At 46.0% G+C, this 23,893-nt stretch overlaps 1 protein-coding gene across 3 annotated transcripts in view; it reads left to right on the forward strand.

The window, feature by feature from the left end:
* The window catches only part of LOC135393790 (adenylyl cyclase 78C-like), a 288,020-nt gene that overhangs the window by 256,951 nt on the left and 7,176 nt on the right, over positions 1 to 23,893 (forward strand). For all 3 annotated transcript variants that reach the window (XM_064624059.1, XM_064624060.1, XM_064624061.1), the window contains exons 8-17: positions 6,356 to 6,514; positions 10,597 to 10,747; positions 15,671 to 15,838; positions 17,941 to 18,225; positions 18,960 to 19,063; positions 19,803 to 20,004; positions 20,087 to 20,170; positions 22,212 to 22,378; positions 22,493 to 22,568; positions 22,646 to 22,804. In XM_064624059.1, coding sequence (XP_064480129.1) covers positions 6,356 to 6,514; positions 10,597 to 10,747; positions 15,671 to 15,838; positions 17,941 to 18,225; positions 18,960 to 19,063; positions 19,803 to 20,004; positions 20,087 to 20,170; positions 22,212 to 22,378; positions 22,493 to 22,568; positions 22,646 to 22,804 — 1,555 coding nt within the window. The remainder of the gene's footprint in view (positions 1 to 6,355; positions 6,515 to 10,596; positions 10,748 to 15,670; positions 15,839 to 17,940; positions 18,226 to 18,959; positions 19,064 to 19,802; positions 20,005 to 20,086; positions 20,171 to 22,211; positions 22,379 to 22,492; positions 22,569 to 22,645; positions 22,805 to 23,893) is intronic.

Consider the following 23,893-nt stretch of genomic DNA (forward strand, 5'->3'; position numbering starts at 1 on the left):
TGAAGGAATAAACGAACACAACACAATCGATGTTTGTGTTTACTCCTTAGTGTCCCGTATCCGCGCGTTGCCAACATGAACTTCCCAAGCTCATAACATCTCATTGTATAGCGGTAAATACACAATTGCTGAGGCTGTGTTCACGGTCCACGCATTTCCTTGTCCGCGATCTGAGAGCTAACACTGGTTTTCAGGTGCGCACCTGAAAAATGGCCTTGAGTTTCAGAAAGCTGCGTACCCACATTGTACCTGTCTGATTGTGTTTTCTCAAACTCAAGGAAATGTCCCGCATTCGTTACACTTTGTTACCCCTTCGCTTTTGTCCTCACTGACTTTCGACTCTTCACTTTTCACCCTTCCTTCCTACCTGATCTTTCATGCTGGATAACGGAAGCGACTAGGAGATGGTAATATGACACCGGAGAGCCTGTCAACCGCCTCGGAACGAGGTTCACGTTGCCTCCAATTACTGCTCCGTTAATTGGAGGAAGCACGTGACCCAGGCGGATTGTGCCGGCAGTTCTCGAGAGCGGTGATTTTGAGTCCCCCTTGTTATAGTCGTACCAGGTGAAAACCACACGCCTTCTAAAGATGCCTTTGTACGGCGAAAATAACTACGCTCGTGGCATAGCCAGCTTCCGTCAAGCGTTCCGTAACATGGGGAAGGTTTTTGCAGTATCAAAAGGCTTCCTAGCTGTTAACAATCTGGAAGGCATGCATTGAAAGAAGGACTTCTTAGTATGTTTTAGTAGTCATTTTAGTATGTTTGGGCTGGTGTCGTAGATGGTGAATGTGATGTTGTGAATTGAGCTGTAAGATAGAAATAGGATGCGTGAGCTTCACTCTAGCATTGACATATGCGCCGCCGCCGTTTTCAAACCGGCGCACCGAGGGCCTCTTCGCACCTAGCTGTTTTCGGACGCGAAAGCGCGCATTGTTTTTGTCTGCTGGTAACGACACGAAATCTATTGAAATTTAATGGCACGACGTAAATACATCTCGCTCACGCACGTATTCGCCGACTTACTGATCACGATGGCGGCAGGTTTTGTGTGTGTCTGTGTTTTGTTTTTTACTTGGTTTGTTGGCGCCGCTGACGCCGTCTCCGTCGGTGGTGAAATGGGCATGACGCCGCCAGTCAAACGGCGCACACGTCTCATAAAGAAAGACAGGAATAGGCAGCATATTTGACATTATGCTAAACGCTTTAAAATGTGGTAGCCAAATACGTGTTCGCGAGAAGGACCTATCATACCGCCACCACGTATGCTGGTGAAATACGTATTGATGCTGGTGTGCACCTGTCCCGAATGATACTTATCCCAAACAGTGCAGGCTGATTACACTGAGTAACTGTACGAGAGGTGCCATCACACGGCTACCTAGATAACAGGAACGTAAAAGGAGGTCATAGGAGAAAAACCTATCAATACGATAAATTTTATCACGCACTTGGTGCTTCGCGGCGACTTGCTATGCAGTCGTCGCCGCAGTGTTGCACCAATGTTTTCTCTGAATCACCATTCCCCCTAACACCCCCCCCCCAAAAAAATGGCGACTGTCCTTTTCCTGAGCAAAGAAACGAACAAAGCGCAGCATGCTCCATGTTTCGACCGCAAGCGCACGACGAAGTCTTGCCCACCTTAAGCTCCGTCGGAGCAGGGTATGAACATAACCGCAAACAATCATACCACGCAAACTCTACCATCCATCCAAGCACCTCAGCTTATCCCGTTATAACGGTTAAGATTAATGGGAATACAACTGAAGGAATCCTAGACACAGGATCATGGCTCACATTCATATCACGAAAAATGGCAGAACGAAGCAACCTGATCCTAGATGAATGGACAGAGAAACCCGTGAATTGGCAATATTGCTGTAAAACCAAAAGCCAGCTGTACTGCTACAGTGTCAGCCAATGGACACGAGGTATTGCTCTCCACTGCTCCCATGCTACCACTGTCCTGGATTGCACGCAGATGTCCTAGAGTACGTTCGCAGCTGCGAAACCTGCCAAACCACAAACCACAGAACCAACCAACGGGACAACTACACTTCCGAGAGATTCTTGACAGACCATTCGCAGTAGTTTCTATGGATCACATCGGACCCATCAACGAAGGCACTGCTAACCAGTACCTCATCACCGCCGTGGACCACTCCACAACATACGTTCTAGACAAGCCTGTTCCATCAAAGGCATCGATACATGTCGTTGACTTCCTGAAAAACGATATAATATACAGGTACGGGCAACCTGAAACAGTGATCTCAGACGGTGACAGCGCCTACACTAGCAACACCACAAGGGAGTTTTTCGAATCCCACGGAATAACCCACACCTTGACAGTACAATATCTGGCTCGCTCAAACGGTCTCGTCGAAAGATACAAACGTTCTATCCTACAAGTACTCGCAAAAGCAGTCAACCATACAAGTAGTCAGTCCTCACAACAAGATTGGGAACAACATATTGCACCAATACTGTTTCAAATAAATGCAAATCCCCATTCGGCAACACAGCGCTCACCATTCCACGTACTATATGGCTACGACCCTATAAGACCTCGGGAACTCACCATACTCTCGGCAAGCGACCTGGCGCTCGTATCTCAAGACGAAAGCGTTGAACACATTAGGGAACCAGCCAGAGCACTGTTACAAACATCTCAAACGAGTCAGATGCAGAAAGTCAACATCCACAGAAAGCCAGCCGACTACGCTATCGGAGATCCAGTACTGCTTCGAACGCATATACGAAAGGGCAAGCTGACGAAACCATACAAAGGTCCGTATTACATCCGCAACAAAATCCAAGACGTCTACATCGATGGAAATCACGACAACACCTTCCTCAGAAGAGCTCACGCGCAGCAACTAAAGAAATATGTACCTTTCCAACCACAAATAACTAATTAGGCTCCGGGCCGGAGCCTCTGTGGGGATGGGTGGTGTAAGCGATGTGCGAAGAAAAGACGAGGAGGGAGAGGCAGAAGTTGGAAGAGAAGAAGGGACTTCGAACGTGTGTTCCTAACATAACACACGTGACGCACGCTTGAAGCTGTTATACTCAATGTTACATTACGTGCGTGCTTACCGTCTGTAAATTAATGTATGTACACGCACAGAAACGCACAGTTTATTAGTGAGTTCCTGACAGTCGCGCTTTACCGCTTTCTAAAGATGTTTCTAGAGCCAAGCACATCTTCCTCCAGCACCCATAGCGTGCGTCGCCTGCTAGCGTAGACACGGAAGTCCATCTTTCTCCCATGATTCTTAGAAAGTACCGGACACCTATTCTTTGTGCCATGTGGTTACTACATAGTCGACACGAGAGCAGGTAGTCTCGTGCAGCACCTTCTTCCACCTAGGCAGGACAAAACTTACTTTAAGAGGTCGCTCAAGATAAAGTACTGGAGTTTGAACACAACAGAAAAAAAAGCAAAAAAAAAAAAAAGAACAGTGGAACGCTTGCCGTCGAAAATTTGATCGATGACATATGGTGTGATTGTGTGTAAATAACGTGAAAATTTGAAAACGTGAAAGAAAGCCGCGTTTGTTTTGTGAACTGTAAAGATAAATAAAATCCAAGCACTCTGCAATGCCTGTTCCGCAGCTTTCTACATCATGGGTATCGCACTGGAACCACATCTGAAGGCCACCTACACTAAAGGCAAAACTATAAAAACACGCGAAATGCTTCGCAATTGTAAAAGAAGGACACCATAAACGCAGTACCAGTCTCGCCGATGTATGGTCCCTTCATGTGGGAACGTTATAGTGACGGCAAGGAAGCGTGAAATGGGACTTCGATCGAAAAAAAAAAAAAAACATTCACGCGTAACTTTCATATCACGTAAATCTGTACCTTCTAAAGGACCATAACATATCTGTTTCTAATACACACCAGCTAATGCATTATCATTTATTTTGGTTGGTGCACGCACAGTGGTACAGTGGCGTAGACAGAAAAATATTTCGAGAAGGCGACTTTACATGGGGAAGGAGGAGTTCCCTTGTTTCTCACTCCCAAGTGCACTACAAAAGGTACGATTTCGTGGGGTTTGGGGTTTGGGGTTTGGGGTTTGGGGTGGGGTGGGGTGGGGTGGGGTGGGGTGGGGTGGGGTGGGGGATTTAACTCCCCACCCCACTTCCTTGGCTACGCCACTGCAGTGGTACCATCAACTTTAAGCGCGCATATTCAATAAAATGCATATTTAATACCATATATTCCATGCTTATTCTTTACACTAACACGTCTCGCTGCGCATTTTCGCTAACAGGTTTTCGTTACGATAATCTATGAAGCGATTAACGGGGTACTGACAGATAAGCAATTAAACCATCTTCTTACTTTGCATTGATATCAGTCCACGTCTAATTCATTAGTAATTTCATTCATTCGTTTTAAATGTTGGAGTCCATGTATTTGTGAAGGAATGTGTTAATTTTGCCGGCAATTCATCTGCGGAACTTCATTAAAGATCAAAGATGTGCTGAGACGGAGCAGACAATAAGATACCCTTCATTAGAGGATCACAGTTATCGGTGCTGTGAGACAGTTGATTGGCTTGACTTCATTCCTCTACAAATTGCTCCGGACTCCGTGCCATTTGCAAATCGATCCTTATGACAATCCGGGGCCAGACGACGCTAGAGAGAACAAGATTCTCGACAGCGGCACGTTGGCCGTATCAGAAGATGGCTTTCTTATGCTAAGAGCCGTTTCGCAGAAGGGCTTAGCTTTCGCTATATCCTTCTTGCAAGTTGCAAGCGCTTTCCTAGGAAAGGCTTCCTTATGCTCGGATCGATGAATATGGGCTCGAGGATTTGTGCAATGCTTCCCTGCAATGCACACCTTGTGCTTCTCATTGCAGTTTCTTGGAGCTTGAGCATGGAATGTAGACACAACGAACGCTCGAAGTGGAGCGGAAAGCTCATTCTTAAGCCTTGTCCGACAGTGAAAAGGATCAGAGCTTCCCGACTTTGGAATTCCTGAAAGCCGATGTCTTAAAAAACAGGAAATCGCGCGTATAAGCCGGGAAGATGGACTCGTCGCAAGAGCTGGACGCAAACTTTTAAAGGGCTGTGCGAATTGTCGTTTTAAAACCGAAGCGGATCGATAAATGCGCGCGTCAGATACGAAACTGACAGTTGCATAACCGAAGTGAATAGTGAATGGAGCGTCCACATATTGGTACATACGGATGCACGCCGCTCACAGTGATATTCGTACGCGTATCTTCACGCGAAGCAGCACTAACTTTGCTGTACACCACCTTCTCTTATGGCGTTTTCGGGCTAACTGGAGTAGTTTCGGAACTGCCCGAATCTGGAGAAGACAACGCTGGAACTTCAAGTTCGAATCAAATACACCACCATTCCTTTCGGTATTCGAGAAAATTCCTATATTCGCATAGCCCTAAAATTTTTAAATAGTAAACAAATTTCTCGAAATTGTTTCTTTTTCCTTCTATCCCTTAGTCTTAAGTAGTAAATAAGGTACGGTATGCATTCGGTACAATACATTTGCTTGTGCGCTTCAGTGCCTTGCTACACAGCACATCCCTTTATTCTGAGAGCGCAAAGTACACGCTTTTATGTTCAACGTTCAGCTAACGCTGAACGGCATTGTGAGAATTTCGGGTTATAAAGGCTGCGCGCTCGAGCGATCGCTTATTTGATGTTTTTTTTTGTTCTTTTTGTCGTTATTATTATTATTACTTTTTTACTATGTCGATAGAACGATTGGCTACTCAGACTTGCATTCATAGAGACTCTCTCATAGAAAGGCATCGAACGCTGGACAACAGTGGCTCCTTTGCTCTGCTCTAACACTATATGGACTACATGAACTGTTTTGATAAGGAGACGCAGCGACGTGCCAAATGTGCGAGAATAGCTCATCCCATCGTCAGATACATAGCTGTTGTTGTGCCAAATGTGCTCTTGCGATTTTTTCGTGTAAGGAAAGACGTTAGCTTTGTGCCACAAAGCGCGAAGCAATCATCATCGAATCGTCATCAAATCGGCTTCTGGTTGTTACTCGCGCAAAAAAAAAAAGCGAACAAAATTGCTTTCCTAGGGGCAGGGTAATCGCGAACAATGTTTCCAGGTAGCGTAACTGAAGGAGCCAAGGAGCACAGGTAAATGCCTGGAATCGAGAAATTCTGAAACAAAACGGAAAGACATCTGTAGTATCCAGGCTCACGTTTTGATGAAACTAGCGAACACTGGAATTATACACTGCAAGGGATACATCCATGCGAAGCTAGATGATCACTTACGAATGCTGCTTTACAGAAAGACTCCCCTGGGCCACACAATAAGTTGCACTAATCTCATATTTCAGATTTGTTCGGCAGAAAACCAGCGTAGACCTCAACATGAGAATCGGCATCCACACCGGGTCTGTTCTGTGCGGTGTACTTGGGCTGCACAAGTGGCAGTTCGACGTCTGGTCCAATGACGTCACACTCGCCAACCACATGGAATCGGGAGGCATCGCCGGGTAAACAAAAACATTATTACTTGACTACTTCATTTTGTGACGGTTCCTATTGGTTTATTAACAACCAGAAAGTTTACGCCTAATATATGAACTGCACGTTTTCAAAGCGCTCAGCTTGTTTCTATGAGTTCACTAGAGAAGCTACAAATAACAACTTCTAGGCTACAGAATTGGATGTCATTCTGCTGCCTCGTGGACATATTTCGAGACTAGAGACGCTATTCACGACGCCGTTCTTGATCGTGTGCACAAATAGTGTTATGGCGCCAGGATGCTGTCCTTAATGTCCTCAGAGTGTGGAGCAAGAAGATCCTTCTATAGCAGAAGTTCCCGAACGTTGAAGTTGAAAACGTTGGGAGTCATGACAAAGATTGGGAAATACAGCGAGAAAACAATACGAAAAATCGTAACACCAGAGGGAGGACGAAACGAAAAAGGAACTAGACAAAGGAAACAACTGTTGTATTTTTCTTTTCTGTCTCCCTCTTCTCTAGCGATGTCCTCTGGTTATTTCTCATGACCACAAACCAATTCCAAAAGTCTCCAAGTTTCCGGAAGCAATTGCACGGATGAGATAAGACGGATGGTATAGAAAACGTAAAAAGATAGACAAAGAGATCGTTCTAGTGACCAGCTTCATTGTTCCCTTTGTGCTCCCTTTCACGTCATTTCTTCCACCTCGTTCTTACAACGCAACACCTTTCCATCGTCGCTGCATGTAGCACAGCGCACTCTTACATCAAACTTCTCCCATTCAGTTGAAACTTGATCCTTTCAATTCTATTGCGCAAATTATATATTCCCGGAGTGCCTATTTTGGGGAAGGTGATTGCTTTATAACTTTTTGATGGGACGTAATCAGCCACCTGGCGAGATTCCATCGACAGATGGCGAATGCAATCACTGAACGCTACACGGGTCGATAAAAGATTCGCTACCTTCTGCAAACATGCAACCACTTGTCTGGCGTGGCTATACTGGAAATACTCGCGTGTGGCTAGCGGCGATTTATCCGCTCGTGCGAGCGAGATCTGGTCGATATGGGAACTGTACGAGGTCAACAGAAACATAGTCGCTCATATACCTCGTTCCCTTATTTCATTACGCTTGCGGAGTGTTAACTTCTTACGTCCATTCACGCGGCACCTTGAACACGTTCCACGACTCCGAACAAGTTATGGGTTTCAAATACTGCGGTGCAAACTCGGAACGCACTTAAGATTAACTGAACGTTTACACTAACTGAAGAATAGTCGCGCCAGTTGACAGGAACCATGTGATATGATATGCTTGCCTGAAAAAAAAAAAAAAAAGATTACCATCACTGCTTTAGGGATTACATGTTGGTCTCATAGTTTATTTCTTCGGTTGCATTAATAGTGCAAAAACAGCAGTCTGGCGTCCATGCTGACACTGAGAGCGGGGCTCGTCAAGCTCTCCTAATACAGCATTTTACCCACCTTTCTGATATCGCGTACAATGCAGTTTTTATTTATTCAATATTTATTTGAGAATACTTCAGGCCCGGTCTCGGGGCCCATGCAGGTACAGAAAAAGAAAGAATACAGCTAAACCAGACGGAACTACGAAGTAATGTCTATGTACTCACAGTATAAGAAAACTATACAACGTAACCGCATCATGAGACAGTAAACGGATAATTGTGATAATTACAGAATAGTACAATAACCACAAAGGGACCGGGGCCCTTCACTAAATGTCGCAACAGATTCGAAGAACACGACCTCGGAAGGCAGTTGCTTCGATAGCTCGACAAAGAAAACTTAAATGTGTCCAGGGGCGGATCTAGAAGGGGGGGGGGGGGATGTCCTGACCTCCTCCTCCATTTCTGTCTTCACATAGTGTTTAATTGACTTAGATCGTAAATCTACCATGCTGACCAGGGCTGGACACCCCCTCTCAGAAAAAATCATGGATCCGCCCCTGAATGTGTCAGTGGCGCGCATTGTAGGGAAGGACTGCTTTGGATATGATCGATTCTTGAGGAGAAGTGCACAAGTACATCGTCAAATGTATTTGCGAGAAATCAACTGAAACTAAAAAAAGAACAGCGAATAAAAATTCGTGAAAGACGCTGTTCTTTTTTAGTATAACTTTGTCATAATACGACGTGGCTGTCTGAGAAATATCGCCTGACAGTAGGTATTTGGGCAAAAGTAAAATGGGGCAGCAGTTTTGCACCAATGAATATGGAAACGGAAGGGGGGGGGGGCTGGAAATGTAGGCTTCATCAACTTATTCTGAGCGCATAAGACGGCATGCTGGGTAAAGAAGCAAAAAAATAGAGAAGTAGTAGTAAAAATATTTGAAGAATGATATACAGGGTCTCTGATCAGTTGCGGGTACCGAAAACAGAGAAAATCAAAATAACTAAGGAAGTTTTGAACCAATGTTAAAAGCACTATCGGTGGATTGTCAAGCATTCAAGGAGTTGGTATTATCACAATACGTAGGATACAGCATCTCAAAGCGATTGCGAGGACAAAACCTGTAATGCAAGGTATCGGGAATGGAAGGTATCGTGTATCTTGTATCGTGTAAAGCTTGTGTTCTACGTACGGTTTATGATTCTCTAACACGTTCTGGCAACCTTATCAAGCACATCCTTCAATAACGCTGTATCCTACGTCCCAAGCAGCACAATGTACTGAAAGTCGAGTGCAATAGGGGTGGACGAGTAGGTGGAAGGCCTTGAAAAGACTGGTGAAACTAATGAACATTGATAAGACACATACGTCCACCCCTATTGCACTCGACTTTCTGTACATTGTGCTGCTTGGGGTGACTTCAGCAGGGAAGCAAGGATGAGTTTCGGGGCACCTAACATCAATTTCGCAATCTATCTCCTGTAAGGACGGAAATTTCTGTAGGATATCAGCTGATAATTCGTGGGTTTACGTCACACGATGACCATACTGAACATCAGCACCACCGCTGATTGGTTGCATTTGTATTAAATACTTGATTCTATACCTGATGCTTTGTGCTAAATACTTTCAGGGTACCTATACTATATCTCAATTACACCGTGTTTGGCTGTTTGCTATCGCATTTTAAATACAGTGTAGCCAAACAGTGATAAACCTGACATGAGCTGATTGTTTAAGCACATTCCCTGAGATACCGGCTTCAAGAAGCTCGATTAGCCGGAACTGTTTTCCAAACAACGTGGAAAAAAAGAGAACATGAATTCAGTGGTACTATGATCTGTCTCAGGTCAACTGAGGCTGAGAAGGCTGAACGACGTCAGTGTGCGTGCTCGGAATAGGGTTATGTTGCAGAAGCTCCTCCGCCCTTCCAGTTTCGATGTCCAGAACTCCAAAGAGTGAGACCATGATGGACGCGCGAAGTGGAAACAGTACGCCTCGTTTTGAAAACTGCTCGTGCATTCAGATGTAGCTCTCAGAAATCCCGTGTCAACAGCACTAGTGATCTATCTCCGTAGTCTTCTACCTTCTTATCTTGAGTAGTTTACTTCTCTGTACTTGATGTTATAATCCTAATCATATTTAAAATGTCATGCGTTCTTTAGCGAGATAGGCCCACAGCAGACACACAGCAGTAGGAGAGTACAAGGTACCCTTTGTGAGGCCGACAACGGTGAGCTCTTTCATTAGCTCCACCACCACACGGCAGGCTCAGTACGTTATGCTGTAAAGTCGTTCATAGGGGATGCGTCTTAAAAAAGCACAGGGTTCCTGTTTTCTTACTAAATAATAACTCGGGATTATTTACACTGGCTAAGGATGAAAGGCACGATCTCGTCAAAGATCTGAGGCAGAAGATGTCATCGGCTGCCCGTATGCCGCTTTTGTTACTTCAGAATCATTGTCTTTCGTAAAACTGGCAGTCTCTCGTGCTTCAAGTTCGTGTCAGTCGATGCCGCCGTGCAACGATACGTAGCACTAATATTGACATGTTGGGTGTCCCTTACTTCATGGTTTCCCATATATTTCAGCCAAGGGAACTTCTGCTTGGCTTGTTCGGAAATTGCACACAAAAGGAATTCCTGAAGTGAAATATTCCGTACGTGACTTCTTCGATGCTACTTACTGTTTCAGCCGCGTTCATGTCTCGAAGGCGACCCTGGAAGCCCTGGGTGATTCGTACGCCGTCGAACCCGGGTTTGGAGAGACTCGTGACGCTTACTTGAGGCAGAACAGCGTGGAGACATTCCTCATCAAGAGGACCGAACCGACGACATACAAGAAAGTACGTATGTTACCCAGTATGCGTGAAACAAGAATACGACGCGGAAACGAGAGACAAACTTTGTCTCTGTGCTTCTACTTTGTCTCTCGTTTCTGCCTCGTATTCTTGTTTCGTGGATCTTCCCCAACTTGTCCAAGCCTACACCCAGTGTCAAGTTCGCTTTCTCTGCTACTATTGTCATCACCATCACCACAGTTTGTGGGAAAACGTACTTTCCAGCGAATGCTCCGATGTTCCTTCTTCCTTTAAATTGCCGTGCAATGTGTAACTTAGGAAGGCGATAACAATAACTATCTTTTGTGACAGCACTGTTGACACAGGCTTCGTGTTAGAACTTGCGTATAACATTTCCTTGAGTATGGGGAAGTATAAGGAAAGGTTACCTACAAGTTCAGTTAAACCAGCTCGCTTGCCTCTTACTTCAAGCTAGAGCCCGGGCACAAACGAAAGGTTTTTAAAAAATACGCTGCCACAAGATCTTTTTATGATGCTCCGAGTCATATCGTGCAAATTATTTCGTTAACTCGCAGTACATTATTGATAATCGAATTTTATAGTCAGCGGTTTCTCCACAGTGACGTCACTGCCATAGAAAGTAAATCCCCAATAGAGGGGAACAAAATGGGTCGACACAACGGTCTTCCAACACAGCAAGCCAAGAAATTCGAACAGGGAGGAAGAAGGCGACGTCGAGGGAACGCTCGCTCAACCCAGCTACCTTCTTTCCTTAAATGGGTTTCCCACTTTCCCTCTCTTCTCTTTCCCTCTCCTTCCCTCCCTCTCTTCTCTTTCCCTCTCCTTCGGAAGAAGGCCGACAATGCAGAGTTGGCCCTCATTCCTCTCCTCAAAGAATTTGCCCAGTCATCCCGGGAGATCGTTTGAGGAAACCAATCCGAGGCCTCTCTGCATTGTCACGCTTCATGAGAGGGAGAAGGAAAGAGAAACGCGTAAATTGCGTTTTTTTCTTCTATCGAACTCACAATCGATGCAGCGGATGAATCCCGCGGGGGATTTTTCATTTAGCGAGAAGAAATCTCCGCACTTTGGAGCCCCTTCGACGTTTCCTTTCCTTCCTTGCCTGTCCCTCAGTCTGGCGGTATTCCTATGACTCGCCAGCTAACTTGCATTATATGTTTTCCCCTCGCCACTGTCGCTACACCTTCCGACTTTGTCCTGCCAAACATTTGACTCCGATTTGAAAGAAGACTGCTCAAAACAGCGCACAATCACAGCAAATTCGTGTGGTCATTTCGTGGCAGCGAAGCCTAGCACTCGGAAATTGCTAGTCTGTTGCCCGCGCTGGGTCATGTGACCGTTGCCACCCGAACGTGAGTGCCAGCAACCTAGCAGTTTTACGCTGGGGTCGTCGCGGTCGCTCGTGTTCAGGTTTTATCGTCTGCTAACCCATGTTAACTTGAGCGTGCAGGCCAATCAGGGCCAATGCGGGCCCTCGCGGTTCGGATGTGACGACAGCGGATGCAGCTGTGCAATGCGCCGCCCAGCCAATCGGGACCGAGCAAAATAAGTGCTACCTGGCAGATTCCTGACGCTAGGAAAAGCGACACGCGAACGCGCGAGATTGCTACGTTTTGATCACGCGAACACAAGCGCTCAGAATCTGGCCAGGAAATGACCAGGCGAATTCGCTGGAACTCAATGAAAGAATGCGTGTCTTATCACTAAGGCATGTACAGAATATTTTTTAAAATATTCTAATCAATGTAACTGGCCGAAGGCATCCGAAGCAACGAGTATAGCAGATATTATAACAACCCTCTTGGGACACACCTCTACATCGAGCCGCTCTGTCAATAGAGATAATCTTATTACATTTTATTCACATTGCATAGGACGCGGATGAGTTGTGGGCAAACGAAATTAAGATAGGCGATAGATATGGAAATAAAAATTATGCAAATGGTAGTTATACAAAAGTGACGGCTGGGTGAGCGCTTGGAATTGGAGAATAATTGTTGATAGAGAAAATGGGAATGTGAAGAAGACGAAAAGAAAAAAACAACGAAAGAGAGAAAACCGACGAAGGCGGAAAAGTGTTGAGAAAATTTTCATTGGTAACATCTACATGGGTGCCAGGGCAATGGTCGCCTATATACGTGGGACTAACATGTCTCTACTGCAGAAACTACTTACGGGATATAGTTGCACTTTGCTTCACCGAGGTCCCTAAGCTTTAGAAATAGGGTATCAAGTAGAATTAAGGGGAGACGAAGATGGGAAAGGTCGAAGTTAGGCTTTTGTGTCTTCTTCTGGCGTACAAGCTTTCGTAACAATTATTTCGATCGCGTATGTGATGCAAGACCAGTGCTTCGTCCGTTGTTGCGTTTTGTATAACTTGCTTTTTGTATGACGTAGAAAAACGGATCGCAATATCAACTGGCAGGGACTGAAAATGCACGGTGTATGTTAATAATAATAATAATTGGGTGTTTACGCCGCGAGACAACCGAGATCATGAGCGACACCACAGCGGTCGGTCTGTGGATTGCTTTTGCCCACCTGAGGGTTCTTTAACGTGCGATGAAAGCTCACCACACGGCACCCCGTATTTAACGTCCCTCGCGGAAGACGGCGTGTCTGAGCAACTTGTGCCCTGCCACCAAGTTGCTGGCGTCCTCGGCCGGGTTCGAACCCGCTATCTCGGGATCAGAAGGCGAACACGCTACCGACTGAGCCACCGAGGCCGCTACGATGTATGCTAATATGGATACCGATGTTCAATGCACGTGTGGCCACACTACATTAAATTAGTTTTCGCCACGATCCTGAGCTAAGTCCAAAGGAAGCAAAAATTCTTTTTTTTTTTTTCGTTTTCAGCATTTGGCATCCGGGAATTTTGCCATACGTAGAACATGCCTTTGTAGAACATGACCATGAGAAAGTGGGGAGAAGAAAATCTGAGACGTAGAGTAGAGTAGAGTACAGTACAGGTTTCTGCACTCATCGTGGCTGTGATGGGGAAATGTATTACGAAGAACATAGTAGAACATGTTGTTCTGTGTATAGTTGAATCTCTGTACAGCCCCTATACATTATGCATCAAGCAAATGGTCTGTACAACTCTAGCATGCAGACGCATTATCTTACAACTAGACAGCTGGACAAAAAAGTAGAGAACTCCGACTTAACATAACAAAATAACGAGTTTTACTCAGACGTTTCATCTGTCATGCGACGGACATCATCAGTGCCAAACTGGATGAGAGATTATACAACTGGTCGCCCCTTGTAAGGAGATGGGAGTATTGTTCGGGAAGGGGGCCACGGTTTTTGTTACAAACCGAGGGGTCACCACGTGTGTACCACGACTATAGAAGCTTCCTCGGTCCCCATCTTTGGTTATTTTGTTATGTTAAGTCGGAGTTCTCTACTTTTTTGTCCAGTTATGCCGTCTCCCGGCTTTTGGAGTATTGTTGCAACTAGACAGCTACAGGGTTATGTGCAATACAATACGTACAACTAAGGTGGTACTCCTGCGACTGTGCCTCGCCCACCAGTATCTACTCATCCACTGTGCACAAACTGATGGACGCGTGCGCCATTTGCGTTCGAAGTCATCACGACGACGTGCTGTCTGTTCCTCCGTCCCTTTGCCTTTTGCGTCGAGTTTACTTCATTATGCATTCGCACTAACTAGCCCAATTGCTCGTCGTCTTGGAGTCGTGAGATGTCATCCGCTTAAGCAGATACAACGAAATCCCGCTTTAATATGTTTGCAGTATGTGGTTGCAAACATACTGTTCCAAATGGGCTGCTATTACGGCAATTCCGAAGCATATTGGGACATCGTCGATCTAGAGGGTCGCGCAACCGCAACGTGCATATCGGTCATCATAACACAGACGATCGTGAGATCAGGCCAGCAGATCCTTCATCTGCCCTGCGAAAGCTGCCCTACGAAACGTGCCCTACCTTTTATCTAGACCAAAAACCGTGCGGCTGCGCGGGTCAGCCATGGTAAGCTACGTTCCTACTACCGGGCGGGCTTCCGCAACAGCGCCCGCAACGGCAGGGAGGTAGCTTAGTGGTCACCGGAGGACCGCTTTCCTACGCCATCTAAGCACGATGGCGGACGGCAGCGACCAACCAATCAAAGCGAAGAAGAAGACCAATAAAAATAAAAAGGATTGCTTCGTAGCGCGCGTGGAAGTCTCGCTTCTCTCCCTCGTGGGCACGTCTCGAGAGTACGGCGAACCTGGGTGTGATCACTCTCGCCGTTCTCGGTTCGCCGCTCTCAGAGCGCAAGCCCGGCTACATGCGTAGGATAACGCAACTATCATGCATTCCCGATAGATAAAGTGTGATTGCGGTTGATCGGTACAATAAAAGAGTGGTGGGTACCAACAGCAAGAGAGCGGGAGGTACGGGAGCATGACTTTACTTCGCGCGGCAACTATGACCGCCACAGTTGGGTCTATGAATTAATTTTGCCCATTTGAGGATGGCTTTGTTCTTAAATTCTGTGCATTCTATAAGCGTCGCGAAACAGCTGTGGCTATGAGTAGCTTACGGACGTGGACAGATGAAGAGCGGACAGCAGAAGTCGTAGGGGACAGGGTGCTTTAACGTGCACCGGAACCCCAGCCCACCGCGGAAGACGGCGTGTCTAAGTAACTTGTACCCTGTCACCTAGTTGCTGATGTCCTCGGCCAGATTCCAACCCGCAAACTTGGGATCAATAGGCAAGCACGCTCACTATTCACCCCTACTTACCTAACTAATAGAAATCGTTTACTCCAGTTATTGCAGCAACTTGTGATTTTTATTTATTTATTTTTTTGTCTCCTCGCAAATATCTGAGGTAAAAGACGGAATAAAGTATTAAGTTGCAAAATAACCATAGACGTAGTCTATCTTATTTACAATATGCTGCCATGTAATTAATTTTCGTTTAATTCGCAACAGGGCAACAAGCGCCGGAAGCGACGAAGCACTCCTGACGACAGACAGAGCACGACGAGTCTTCAGCTGAGCAATGGTGCGAACGGCGACCATCGTACAGGGGGCGTCGCACCTTTGGAGGAAAACAACACAACGGCGTTGGACTGGACGCCTGAAATACCTTTTGAGAATGTACGTCACACGCAAGCTGAAGCATATTGAAGGAGCACGGAAAGACTCGAGAACAAATATGTCGGAAGAACTAGAAATTAGGATTACGCACCCTGGGACACATATTCGCACAAAAACTAAGAATGCAGCGCGTAACCTTGGAGCGCAAGAGAGCTTTCAATCTCGCGGGTAAAAAAAAAAAAAAACTGCTTTCCTATAGGCTTGTAGACTGCAGCGTCATGTTCCTCATCAATGCTGAGTCGGGCGCTTTCTTCTTTCTTTTTGCAGTCGCATTTCGCCCCGCGTCTCGACTGGTCGCTCTCGCTAGCTGATGATCCTCGGTGGACAATGAAAAGTACTCTGTCACCTTACGTCACGAGACGCGAGGAGGCTAGGTCACAGCCGGTGTGCGCCCTCTTGCAAAATCAATTGTCTCAGCGAATTCGCACTTCCCAGAAGAAATATTTCGAGTCACGGTTCCTCAAGGTAGTGTGTTTATGTGACGTAGCAAAAAGAATATATGTTCCAAGTGCCTTCCATGCTCCTTGAACGGGTCCAAAAAAGAAAACCTGTTCCTTCTTGCGGTGCAGAAGCTGAAATGGCCCGTAACATCGCGCTCAGTGTGGGTGTGTTTACAGCGCATAATCGTACCTAGCGTGAATGAAGGGACCTCGACCACAAAACGGCATGCCAGATAATGACAAGATCGTTCATTCATGAGTGTTCCGTCACACAATGGTTAGATTTCGCTTGAAAAACGATTTCTGTTGATGTAATAGGTGCCTAGAGAGAATGCAATACCTGAAGTCAGTGCTATCAGGTAAATACGTCGTCGACAGGGGTTTCTACGGGTTTCGAGAGGCTTACCGGAAGATAAAACCATACATTCTTGAAGCTCTTTCTCACATGTGGAACAAGAAAAAGATAGTAACAAAAAATTCGAAACGAGATGTCCTTGGAAATATCCATCGCCACATTTTGCCATGGAATCCTGCGGAAACTGAAAACCGGCGCAAAAGAGGACAGAAGGATAATCCCGGTCTAGCGAGACAGGTTATCTAGGCCTGGATAAGTCGCCTTCCCCATATATGGGCTTGTGCTTTCATCGCTTCATGGTTTTGCTAAGTGTATGGTTTCAATATCGGCGGCAAGATCGCACGACGGATTTCCGGAAGCACGTGCTCCTTTTCTGAAAATGCGCTGACCCTTTGTCCTCAGTTCTGCAATCTGGGATGTGCCCGAAAACGGCTAGTAATCAGTCATTTGATAATTACATAACTACACACTCAACAATAATAATAACTACGAAATAATGGAATAGCGGAATGAAACCTTTCACAATAAGGGTCGAACTCCGATTGTGTCCAGAAAGGTGAAAAGAGCTTTGTGCGCATAGCGTTGGTGGGCTAGATTCGGCCAGGGATCAAGCAATTTTGATAGGGAGAAGGGGCGAGAGTCCATCTAACTATACACTATTTTGCGCAGCATGTCCTCCCCGTCGTATAACCCACCTTGCAAAAGCGGCAGCTGTGCAGCTCTCATAGCTTTTATTTCACAAAGAAAACTCTGTGTCGAATAAAAGCAAACACCCCGTGCATCATTCTTGAAGGTTTCAGCAATCGGCACTGACTTTTGTAACGTTCTCTGTTCTGTAGCGTCAGAGACCGTCTTTAGGGACCGACGAAAGCGTTTTTACCACTCCCCTCGTTATCCTTGTCATTGCTCCCGCTTTTTTCTCCCTTATAGTTTTAACACGAATGGAAATTTGACAAAAACATATTGAGCTAAAGAGAAACATAGTGGGCCGGTTGGTGACATTGCATGTTGGGGCGAGACAAAGACCTAAAATGACACAACGAAGTCAGACTTCGTTGTGTGGTTTTCCGTCTTTGTGTAGCCCCAACATACAATATTCGGCTAGATGAGCAAACAAGTGACACCAAATATTCGTGGGTCTGTACAAACCAGAAATAAAAGTCAATAGACCGTACACAATACTTTCCTAAGAGCACCCTGGTTATTTGCTCTTAAGCAGGCTTTCATCTTCTACCTCGATACCTATATAGATAGCAGCTCATTGCCACCGCACACTGCACACCACTTAAGGATATGTTACAATGCAGTTGGATAACCTAGGCAACTTGAACGACGAAGACGCGTTGGATGGCGAGCCAGGCTCCGCAGCAGCACCTGCGCAGGACGGAGCACTACCCGGCGGAGATTGTATTTCGCCGGAGGCCGAAAGTCGTTCATCCGTTCGCCGTCACACGGGCCTGACTGCGTCCGTCAGTGAGGACGTCAACGAGCTCATCGATCACGAGATCGAGATTGAGGGCAACAAAAAGATGGGTCGCGAAAATGTCAGCCTCTTCACCCTTGCCTTCAAATGCCGCCTCACAGAAATTCAGGTAGGCATTCAAATAGAAGTGCTCGGTTGGAACATTTCTTTTTTCGCATGCTAGAACGTCTTCCTACGATTTGTCCTTGCTCAGACAGACGTGATAATCTGATAGCGAAGATCCATAACTTTACCTTCGGGTCAAATTCATCACCGTGCACTTCCCCAGGTGTTCCCCCGACGTTCAGTGCACACTATAACTAACTCGGTGACTGCACAAGAGCGACAGCCACAGAGGTATATCTCCGCCAACTAATAATGTAGTCCGCACATAAAGTGTGTGTGTGGGGGGGGGTTACGAGAAAATGGCGGACGCCAATTAGACGGAGAGGCTGATTCACGTGTTTTGTTAGGTCGAATAATTTACGTGTTTGCTTTAAAAGCACGTACTAAATGTGCTCTAACTGCGTCGGCAAGTATTTTCACAACGTGATCCGTGTAGAAGCAACAGTTTCTACGTCGTCACCCGGAAGCGTCATGCGCCCGCCTAAGCCAATCACGGGCGTTTTTAGACTTGTGAGCGGAGCGGAGCTGTACAAGTTGACTTGTTCTAAAACACGAGTACGTTTCTACGACCCCGAATGATCATAAAGGCTTACAAGTGCCTGCCACGGTATAGACGAAAGAGAGAGAGTGAGAGAGAGAGATGGAAAGAAGGAAGGCAACTGTATATATTCTAGAACAAATGCAACTGTTTTTTGTCGTTATGTCATTCTGAAGAGCGCGAATTTCGATGTCTCGCAGTTCCAACAACACCAGGTTCATGATACGGTGTTCCGTTCGAACATGACTTGTGCCTTCATAGCGTGGTTATTCATCATCATCTGCCAGGGAGTAATGTTGCCAAAGTAAGCAGCCTTCTCACCTCTCACCTTTATGTTTGGGTTTCTCAGGAACGTACTACGGAAATGAAGATGCACTGCCTTTGGTCAGCAGAGTTGCTTAGCTGGCTCCTCTTAACAGGTTTCCTGACACAAATTTAGTTCTAATAAATAAAACACCTGACAGATAGCATATTTAAGGAAGACATGCAGTTAGTTACATGGACATGTCTGATAACTTGTCCGGCTTGAAGATGTCTCATGTCTTAGTGTGACTTGTCTCATGTCTAGTGGTGATATTTGCTGGGCAAATCTGCTGTGTATGATATGCGTTAGTTGTGCATCACGTTCCAATAGACAACATTCGCTCTTTTATCTGTGTGGTGTGGACCGTCTTTCTTATCGCGTCCTGATTGTAGCACGATACGCGGTTGTTGCCATCGATATGCACTCCTTTTATTTTCCCTCTCCCTCTTCATTGGCGTGTTATTAGATTGCGACTAGCATTTACCTTTTCGTTGACACAGAATAATGAAAATAAATATGAAAGTAATTAATCAGATAACTATAGTTTTACTTTCGAGTGTTTGTGACTTGTAAATAAATGTATGTTTTATTGATATTGCTTTTATTTTCTGTGTACTTCGTAAACATCTCAGAAGACAATCACCTAGCTAATGTAAAAAAAAAAAATATATTACCATAAAAAAGATTAGGATAGGAGCAGGTCTAATAGATATAATTAAGTGTTTCGTGTCCTATTCAGATCCTTGTTCATGGCCATATCCTACCCCATCGTCTCTCTTCTTCTCATCGTCATCGTAATTGCTGCGGTCGGCAGTGAGTGTTCTTGGTCTCCTTCGCGGCTCACCCTGATCTCGAGGACTCTCGAAGAAGAGTGTTTCTGGAGGAACGTGATCATATGCACTACCTTGGCACTCATCTATTTTGCTTCCGTTGGAACCATGGTAGGGACACCACATACTTTATTTCTATGTCGCGATGTCACTAAGGGAATATGAGCTTACTGACGCTACTTTTGCTCTGCAGTTTGTGTGCGAGCGTATCAATGGAAACTCAACTTTGACCTGCAGAAACGAAACCGCCGACAGTGCCCTCTGTTGTTATCCCCAGGTGAGATACTCTTGGTATCTTTAGCACGTGAACGTCCTGCACTGAGGTATCACATACAGACACATGGTGTTATTATGGAAATCATGTGCAGATCGAACGGAGTTTTCGCGGGTGGGGAGGCTATTCTCGTTGAACACCATTCCACGTTTAAAAAAATCCTGAAACATGAACGTGCGCGAAAATATCCATCCCGGATATGCGTTTGCTCATTTGATGATATGCTCATTTGACACGCAAATGAGCCGAAACCGAAAAAGCGCGTCGACGGAGGCTTATCTGGGCCGGAAAGCGGTATATCTGGCCAACTGAGCGGCACCTACTCCAATTATCTCCATCGCTCCATATCACGTGGCCCTCTGACGTGAAATCAGCGCTGTACCCCCCCACGTTCCTGGTCGCCGCAGTTTCGGTTTCGTGCCATTTGCGTATCGAAATCAGGGGATGGATATTTTAACGCACGTGCGGGTTTCAGGATTTGTTAAACGTGAAATGGCTCGCAACTAGGATAGTTTCACAATCTGCCATCTCGCGTTTGCTCGAAATCCCCTAATTAAAAAGCTAACTAATGAATTTTAAGTAATTAGTCATCTAGTAGTTACATACTCTCTTCGAGAGGGTGTCCGCGTGGCCGTACAACTCAACTGCGAAAACAACAACTATGCTGCTCTCATAGCTTTTATTATAAAAATTCTGGTCAGCCTTACGTGACGCACCCTGTATATATCTGTAGCGAGTTTTAGTAGAGATGGTGTTCCTGATAATGGATCCGAAAACACAAGCCAATCGCCGGTGTAAAAAACACACCATTAGGGAGTTTTGGTACTACGGATGTGCTCTACGAAAGCGACACAACAAAAAAAAAAAAAAAGAAGGGAAAAAATCACAGGACAGTTACCGATGTGTAACGCGAATTTCAGCGAGAGCTGTCATGTCTGAATGTTGACACTTGTATTGCTGATGTATGCACAACTATCTTAGAGTGACGAATACTGCCGTGTCGTCTGTGAAGTGAAAGGTGAGGTGAATCGGTCGATATTCTTGACGAGGTCTCGGTTTTGGAAGACCAAATCAATGCAGGTCTTTCTCGAGGTTGTTACGGCCCCTGTTGTGGTGGCCAGTTCCAACATCATCGCTTCTTGTAGACAGGTGATGAAGTCGGTGGTCTTCGCGGCGATGTTAAGGTCCCCCAGCGTGCCCCAGTATCGGCGATGACGTGTGGACTGCTAAGGCGTTGGTGAGGCACGTTATAACTCGCAGAGTTATCTGTATCTCTAATCTAATCTGTATCTCTAACCGAAAAGGAACTGATCTTCCTCAGAACCAGTGCGCTCAGAACCGGTGCGCCCAGAATGTGACACGTGTGCTGTGAGGGGGTTTATGCTTTCTTACTCATTTTCTTCAATAAACTTAGTTGGAAGTTAGCGCCCGTCCTGTCTGTTTCTCCGTTCTTTGTCCGTGTATCTTGCGCTCTCAGTTCAGATGTCGCAGAGTTGTTGCGGTGGGGGCAAAGTAGGCGGCCACGATGACCAGTCCACTCTCAAATTGCACCTCACCCACGTCTTGGAAGTCACCAAAGAGGTGTAGGGGTGAACCGTTGATCCCATCTCGCATATAGATGGTAGGGACGCCGGCCGTGCGATTCTTGCAGTCGTGTCGAGAGCCACAGCTACACTCAAACCCCTTCACCTACAACAGTTCGTTCGGGTCGGGTGTTCGTTCGGTAGGATCCGTCCACGTCTCTGTTAAGCACAGGATGGAACAGAGCGCAATGACGTGCTCGTGGTCTCTCCCCTCTGATCGCCTCTCACTCCTTCCTTCCGCGGATGCCGCGATCTCGGGTAGCATGGCACTAACAGCTGTCCCTGTAAAACACCAGCGTAATGCCAGCCAAGTATGAGGTGATTAGCTTATAGTGCTTCCGGAGCGGTTGGTACCACCTTCCGATCTACAAACGCCCGTGTAATAACACACCAACAGCACGTTTTACTGTACAAACAAACATACCGCCCGACAGTGATGTCGTTGCACACTTGTCTTCCAGTACTACGTTTTCACATGGATCCTATGCATGGTCGCGTGTTCGGCATTCATCAAGCTCAACTTCCTCATCAAGGTTGCCCTGCTTACAGTGATGACAGTTGCAGACATACTGCTTGTAAAGGGGCTGTACGCAGACGTCTTCAGGAGGTCGCACAAGGGATATGGAGTGTAAGCATCTCGTCGTTGCTATAATCCGAATAGAGAGAAGAGGCCATCAGCTATGTAACTGCACCATAGCGTTTCACTGCATTGCATCATTACATTCTTCTCTCTTGTCAACAGGATAGTATCTGCTGACGACCGAATGCCCATCTTGATTGCTGTATTTTTCTACATCGTTGTCTACCACTGCAGATTGGTAGGAAGAGTTCACTTCACCTTTTTGTCTAGCTGTGCGCAACAGAGTCTTATAGAGAGCGTTTGTTCTATCTTCAGACAGAAGCGACATCCCGGTTAGACTTTTTATGGAAACGTCAAGCCCAGACGGACTTGCAAAGCATGCGAGAAATATGCAGCTACAATACTCAATTGCTGAGAAACGTCCTCCCAGACCACGTCGCCACATATTTTTTAACGCACGACAGAAAAAACGAGGTAGGCAGCCATCGTATGACATCGTATATGTTTCTTAACGTACTGTTGGGGACACGGAAGGGAGTTGCCTCAGGACAGAAGCCGCCGATATTTCGAACAGAGACTGTTATTCTTCTGGGCCTTCTTCTTCTTCCCAGAAGAAGAACAGTCTCTGTTCGAAATATCGGCGGCTTCTGTCCTGAGGCAACTCCCTTCCTACATCTCTACCGGTTCGCTGGATTTCTACCCATCTGTGTTGGGGACACCGTTAGCTAAAATCACCTGTCGGTACTTCGCCGTCCTATATTACCTCGGTTGCGCTTGAAAATGTTGTGCCAATACTGTATTTGAAGGTGGACCATGTGCTGCACGTGTTCATTACTCGAAAGAAATAGTCTCGCAACATCTGGAGATTTGAGATGAGATAAAGCCACGGAGTGCTGATTTTAGACAACCGTGTCCCCTACGGAACATTGATGCTGTGCTACTAATAGTAAGACACCGAGAAGCGTGAACCTGACCCTTCCTGACACTCTGTCGGAACCTAAACCTCGCACACGTGCGAGGAAAGGTCCGCGGTGCGTAGGTTGTATGGCATAGCACCACGAAGTAATGAAACGCAGAAGATCCCCAGTCCGAACCAAAGCATCAGGACATGTTCCAGCCTTCCAGATATGACGCTGAACGCCCAACATTATAGCGATATAGTCATTATTTTGTTGTCGAGAGCGCACTGACCGTGACGCTGTAGCTAGCTAGCGGGCTCGTGGAGCAAATTGAAAGGGTGTGTTAAACGCAAGGAGATAGTGTACCACGATGCCTCCCTCGACCGCCATTTTGGTGACATGGGAAACTGCAAGAATAGACACCTCTACAAAAAATTCAAACTGGGAGTAGATTTAATAGACACCTAGACAAGAAACGACACCGTTGGTAGGCATAGTGATGGAAATTGATTAATTTCTTCATTAATTTCTTTCATCAATCGACATAGTGAAAACCGAAACAAGGCGCACCAAGAACGTCGCCGTTTCACGAAGCCGAATTCCTTTGCGTAGATCACGAGACTCTCTTTGTATCGATGCTACGCGCAAATGACTTCACGTTCTT

This window comes from Ornithodoros turicata, chromosome 5 (genome assembly GCF_037126465.1).
Source record: "Ornithodoros turicata isolate Travis chromosome 5, ASM3712646v1, whole genome shotgun sequence".
Lineage (NCBI taxonomy): Eukaryota > Metazoa > Arthropoda > Arachnida > Ixodida > Argasidae > Ornithodoros > Ornithodoros turicata.